This window comes from Scyliorhinus torazame, chromosome 4, assembly GCF_047496885.1.
Source record: "Scyliorhinus torazame isolate Kashiwa2021f chromosome 4, sScyTor2.1, whole genome shotgun sequence".
Taxonomy (NCBI): Eukaryota; Metazoa; Chordata; class Chondrichthyes; order Carcharhiniformes; family Scyliorhinidae; genus Scyliorhinus; species Scyliorhinus torazame.
In genome coordinates, this window is record NC_092710.1 from 152,151,290 (window position 1) to 152,157,802 (window position 6,513).

The following is a 6,513-nucleotide window of genomic DNA, read 5'->3' on the forward strand; positions in this document are numbered from 1 at the left end:
TCTTTCTCGGAATTGACATGCTGCTTCCTGTGCTTGAGCCAGCAGGTGCATTGCACAAGTCAGTTTTAAAGCAGTGATTTTGTGCAGTGCCTCTGTCGGACTGCTTTCCAGTCTGGAGAGATCTCATCGGAGGGGAGCGGGGGGCTTCCAGACAGGTTCTGGGGGGTGGGGGTGAGGGAAGAAAGTGTGCTGCTTTATTTGGGGGTCTCTGGGGAGCGGGGGGGGGCGGTTCTCTTTAACTAGGGGATCTCTGGTGGAGTTGGGGGTCAACCCCGTACGGAGGGTTCTCTCTAACTTCCAGACAGAGGTATCTCTTGCGGGGGGGGGGGGGGGAGGAGGAAATAGTCTGGTGGTGTTGGGTGAGCAAGTCTTGCATGGTGAGGGTGGCCCTCTGATGGACTTTGGGGACTCTTCAAGAGTTACCCGTTGGCCCACCGTGACAGGTATGCACTTTGTCAAGAGCACCAATTCTCACCCATGTGATTCCCAGAGAGGGCCAGAGAATCACCTAGGGCCAGGAGGATATGGCCCATTAATAGCCCATTTGCATGCTCCCACTAATGTGGGTCGCGAACCTCTTTTCCGACGCCAGCAGGTGACTGGACAGGACGAGAGCATTGGAAACAGAGGGCGCCGAGTCCGTTTTTCTTCCCCTGACATGGGATTCTCTGCCGCATCAGGAACTTCCAGCCATTGTGTTTAGTTTTAGTATAATGTTGTAGTTAATGGGAGGAGCCAGGAGCTGAAGCAATCAGATGTTGGGTTCAGTTTGAATTCAGTTGGATCTGTCTGTGAATAGTCTTAACTGCTCTCCCAGCAGTTTAAAACATTCGACTTGTGTACAGTGTACAGCAGTTTGAGAAGGCTGGCAGTTTAAGCAGTGGCTTGAGACAGGCAGGAATCTACAAATTTCCGAGAGGATCTCTTTCTCAAAGTGGTTTATACAAGACATCGCTTCACAGCAAGTATTCCTGGGCCTGCTAACTATTTATTTCGGATTTTGACCTGAATGGGTTTTGTTTGAGTGGTGATAAAAGATAGCCACCAACCACGGGATATTGTATCATTGTATTGTTAAGCATTGTTTACATGTTAATTGTAAGCTATTTTCCTTTGTGATGCTGAAGGTAGTAATAGTGTGTTAGTAATAGTTTGTTTTAATATACTATGTCCCTATTTGTGAGGGGAATTACTCCTGATGCTAAGTATCCTTTCCTTGCCAGTCTTGCAAATTAAGTAAAATATCTGTCCAGTATCCTCCCACTGTTGGGGTTGGTTCGGGGTCATAATAGTAAGTTATAAAGACTATATTTGATTTAGTCCTAGACCGGCATTTTGCATCCAGTCTACAGTGGTGAAGGAGAAAGTTGGGGAAATGACTAATGCACGAGCCAGTTTCTTGTTATTTAACGCCTAGAGAGCAGCAAGGCCTGGACAATATCCGGGCTTGGGCTAAGTGGCAAGTAACATTAAGTGCCAGGCAATGACCATCTTCAAGAGTCCTTTGATATTCAATGGCAATACCAGTGCTGAATCCGCCACTATCTTTGCACGCGCGCGCGCGCACACACACCTTAACTCAGCCCTATTTTTAAAGTCTTATGTTATTTAATTTTTTTTAATTTTTACTTGTAATCTAATTATTATAGATACCACTCTAAATTTCTGTGTATACTAGTCAGATTGGTGTAAACAATGATGGGGATAGTGACAGGAAATCAAACAGATCTGAGATCTGTACTGTGGGTAAACACCATGCATGAAAGATTTAATTAAAGAAGGAAGAGTAAACATCACTGCCACTTCAATTCAACTTTTTTTTAAATGAGTACCGAATTCATTTTTTCCAATGAGGCAATTTAGCGTGGCCAATCCACCTAACCTGCACATCTTTAGGTTGAGGGGGCGAAACCCACGCAGACACTGGGAGAATGTGCAAACTCCATACAGACAGTGACCCAGAGCCGGGATCAAACCTGGGACCTTGGCGCCGTGAGGCAGCAGTGCTAATCACTGCACCACCGTGCTGCCCCACTCCAGTTCAACTTGGTGTATAGTTGGAGATCCCAAATATCTGTAAAGAAGCTGTGCTGAAAACGTAGAAAAGAAAGCCAAGCGTTGCATTAGTCTTTCTTGATCTCTTGACATCCCAAAGCACTTTGCTACTAGTGAAATGCTTTTTGAAATGTCGTCACTGATGTGATGTAGGTGCGGCCAGTTTTTCCACTGCAAGATCAAAAAGGAAGAGTGTAGTTGTGACTAGATAATCTATTATAGTGATGCTGGAATGGCTAAAATTATTGATCAGGACACGAGGGAGAGCTCCCTTGTTGCTCTTCAAAGAAATGGCCTGGAATATTTGCGCTCACCTGAGTGGCCAACATGGCTTGGGTTGACCTCTCAGCCATAGGATGGCACCTTTGTCAGTGCAGCGATCCCTGATAGCTGATCTAGGGTGTCAGCCAACTGCTGGTTCAGAGATTGTCAATTCTAGATCTATAACAGCAAACTTAGTTGATGTTGGTAAGGCACCATTCACCTTCTGTCCAGTCAGTTTATAGTCATTTCAGTCCATCAATAAAGGTGTTCCAAAAGCAGGGGCTTTTGACATCGGAGTTGTATTATTTGAGGATAAAATTATGACTGGCCACTGTTTGACTCCCTCTTTATTTAAGAGCATTTCATCTCTCTCACTCTTGTTTAGAAATGGATCATTAGAGATCAATGGCTCTCTGGTTCCCTTGGTACAACTGTGTGTGCGCAATCATTTCAAATGTGTCGGTTTGCTACAATTAAATCAACAGATGGCAACAACCCAAAGCCATCTGCCTGTAATGACTGAACAATTAATTGCAGAGTACACAAGCAATTGGCACCTTCAAGGTGACATTTTAATCTAAATTGACACTGATATTGCCAAAATTGAATAGTGCAGGTCACAAAATTAGTTTGTATTCCATTGTGCAAAATGCTTAATTATATACTACAAGTACTGATAAATTAGAGCTAAAACGTTCCTGATCTGTTCGGCTGATTTAACATGTTTCAAACAAGTGTAGTATATTCCAATTAGCAAATATGCAATTAAATTGACATTGGGTTGAGCTATACTTGTTTAAGGAATATAATCTTTCTCCATCCATATCCGCCTTAATGACACCAAGAGTTACTATGTGAATAACTGAAAACAGCACTGCAGTTCAATTGATGGAAAACTGGGTGTTGGAAAGGTGGGTGGATGAGGTCTATATGTTCTACTTTAATGAGATGGCCATGACCCATTTCTTTTTAATTTTATTTCCAGGTAAACTCTCGCTTGAAGAATTTATAAAAGGTGCCAAGAGCGACCCTTCCATTGTCCGGCTACTACAGTGTGACCCAAGCAGTGCAAGTCAGTTCTGATATCCGAAACATTTGTCTGGACAGTGATAAAGAACCACTGGCTTGGCATTCAAGCTTAGCTTGCAGCAGATGCCTTTCACTCATTCCTAATGGTTTGGTGGACAGATTCAGTTGCCCAATTTTACTGCATCATGCATTAAAGTGGCTGGCATTCTGTTTTCTGCAGTTACAATAAATGCAGCGATGGAGCATTTCAACAGACTTACTCAAAGTTTAAGGTCATGTTTACATGCAGTTGTCTTGTTTTTTTTTTTGAATGCAGTTAATGTATCTGATGTTTAGTTTCAATCAATTATTAGTTATGGGGGGTTGTAAATATTCAGTGAATGACTATGGAAATGTTATTTGAGACTAGATCATAGCCAGGTGTTGAAATAACCATGAATGTAGCTGACGGCTGAAAAGCTTAAAATGAAAGCGCCTGTAGCTTCTATGCATCTATTCTGTTTTTAAAAAAAATGTTTAAACCGCTTGCACTTGTAAAAAAAAAAAAAAATGTTTTTAAAATTCTTTATGTTGGAATGTAGTTCGATGATGAAGGCAGGTCTATATATTTAACCATGATGTGGAGATGCTGGCGTTGGACTGGGGTGAGCACAGTACGAAGTCTTACAACACCAGGTTAAAGTCCAACAGGTTTGTTTCGATGTCACTAGCTTTTGGAGCGCTGCTCCTTCCTCAGGTGAAACCTTTCTCACCTGAGGAAGGAGCAGCGCTCCGAAAGCTAGTGACATCGAAACAAACCTGTTGGACTTTAACCTGGTGTTGTAAGACTTCGTACTATATATTTAACGTTATGCTATTTAGCCTTTCCCTGTTTTCAAAGCTGGTTTATACATATATTCATACTGATTGACTGACTGATCATGTCACAACTACCAGTGATCATCAGAACATTTAATATTTGCCTCTTGTGTAAGATATTGAGCATCAATTTAAGTTAATTTTTTATTATAAATCAAGGAAAATCTGTTTTTAGGGTCGTGCAAGGAAAGGCAGAACTTTCAACTAACATTGGCAGAATTAAATGTTTAAATTTAATGCTGTATGGAATTATTGGAGCAAAGAGCAAATTATCTGGAAATTATTTGCTGTTAATAATGTACTGCAACACCCTTTTTGCAATGTTTCTGTATTTTCAGCTAATGGTAGTTCAAATCTTGTGTATCAGTGTTATAGATATCTGCCTACTGCTGAGAAATGTAGCAAAATAAAGCCTACCTTTTCTTGTCATTGTGTTTATTTATAATAATTTTACTTTTGATATATAAACTAAATGTTCATCTTCAAGAAATTATACTCCGTGTGGGTACAAACAAATGCCTAACTTGTAAAGCAGATTATTATTTTTTTAAATCTCGCTATGCAAGCATCGATTACAACAGAAGTATTAACCATGCTTGCTTAAGCACACCAGGCCTTCATAGTACGAATGTCAAAGCAACTGCGTAAGAATTTGTAGACCAGTATTATCTTTTTTTAATCAAAAAGTTGTAGAAAAGCATAATCGGCATACAGCCCGTATCAGTACAATGGATGTAGTGCAAACAATTTGGTGTTTTTAGATTTTAGTATTGTTAACTCTCCCCCTCCCTTTGATCTTTCTCGCCTAGCTTTCCCCTGACTCCCCACTCTTTCTAACCCTCTTCTCCCCGCCCCCCCCAACCTGGAGTGGAACCCTTCTTCTGACCCCCTGATCGCAAGTTAGATTTTTTTCTAGCCTCAGGAATTCTGCCAAGTCTGCCAGCCTGTCTGAGGCCCTTGGCAGCGATGCCAATCTCCACCTGAGTAGTTGTCCCCACGCAAAAGGCTGTGATGTTGGCCCCCTCCCCTTCAAGAGCTCCTGCCGGTCTGACGCCCCGAAGATCAAAGTGGGCATGGTTCCACCTTGTGTCTCTTCTTTGTGCCCCCCCCCCGCCGTGACCTCTGACATGTCTTCAAAGAATGTAGTCCCGAATCCAGCCAGTTTTGAGTAGGACCAGAATGTGTGGGCATGGATAGCTGGACCCCTCTGGTCTTCCCAGCTATGGAGCAGTAAAAGGGGCATCTCTCTCTCTGCTGCTATTCAGAACTGGGAAGCAGTCAGAACTGCTGGCCGCAGTCAGAACTGTGTAGTGAAAGATATTTAAGCCCACACCTCCCCCTATCCCAGTAAAACCACCTAACCTTTTGTACACTAAAGGCCAATCCACCCAACACACACATCTTTGAACTGTGGGAGGAAACCGGAGAACCCAGAGGAAACCGACGCAGACGGGGAGAACGTGCAAACTCTGCACAGACAGTGACCCAAGACGGGAATCGAACCTGGGACCCTGGAGCTGTGAAGCAACCGTGCTAACCACTGTGCTACCATGCCACCTCAAGTATTATGAGGAGAGTTCTCAGTTTGGGTTTTTTCCAGCCATTCAGACAGAGTTTCTGTACAAGAGATCAGGCGAACAGAAAAGCCTGTAAAATTCTCGGGTAAAAAGCGCCAGTGATATCTCTGGGAGATGGAGGCTCCATCTGGTGTTCAGAGGTCAGAATTGCACCGACCCAAATCTCCTGTGTAAGGTGCCATCTGGTGATTGAAGGTCAGAATTGCATTGATCTGGATCTATTTTGTATGTCCTACAGAGGCCACAACCGCAGCTGCGACGATTCATCTCCAACCTTATTGTTCCCATTGTTTTAGTTCTTCCCCTCTTACCATGTGTCTATCTTGTGTGTCTGGGTGCAGGGTGGGACGTGGTTTTGGGATAGGGGGACTGATAGACCATTGTTCCGTGATTTCCTTTATATGCTCACCTTGCTATAAATAAACAATTTGCTAATGCTTTACACATACCTCTGGTGTCTAACTCTATGGAACAGTCGGGTTAAATATTTCAGGAAAACACGAATTATTGGTTAATTTACTTATGTTGGGTCTGTGGGGCTGGAATTGACCACACACTCGCCCAGGGTGTCGTAACATAAGCTATATGCTCCCTGTTCAGCTCATAAGTCCAAATCTTCCAATCGGCTCCACAGTGGTTCTGACTTGATGACAATCACAGGAGAAAATACACGTTGTCTTTTAAAGCCAGAATTCCAATGCTGGTCACACCCAGAATCCTCCACCATAGA

At 42.9% G+C, this 6,513-nt stretch overlaps 1 protein-coding gene across 2 annotated transcripts in view; it reads left to right on the top strand.

Moving 5' to 3' along the window:
* LOC140410543 (hippocalcin-like protein 1) overlaps positions 1 to 4,635 on the top strand; it is a 90,921-nt gene extending 86,286 nt beyond the window's left edge. For both annotated transcript variants that reach the window (XM_072498772.1, XM_072498771.1), the window contains one exon: positions 3,305 to 4,635. In XM_072498772.1, the coding sequence (XP_072354873.1) occupies positions 3,305 to 3,402 (98 nt within the window). In that variant the 3' untranslated portion in view covers positions 3,403 to 4,635. The remainder of the gene's footprint in view (positions 1 to 3,304) is intronic.
* The last annotated feature ends 1,878 nt before the right edge of the window (positions 4,636 to 6,513 follow it).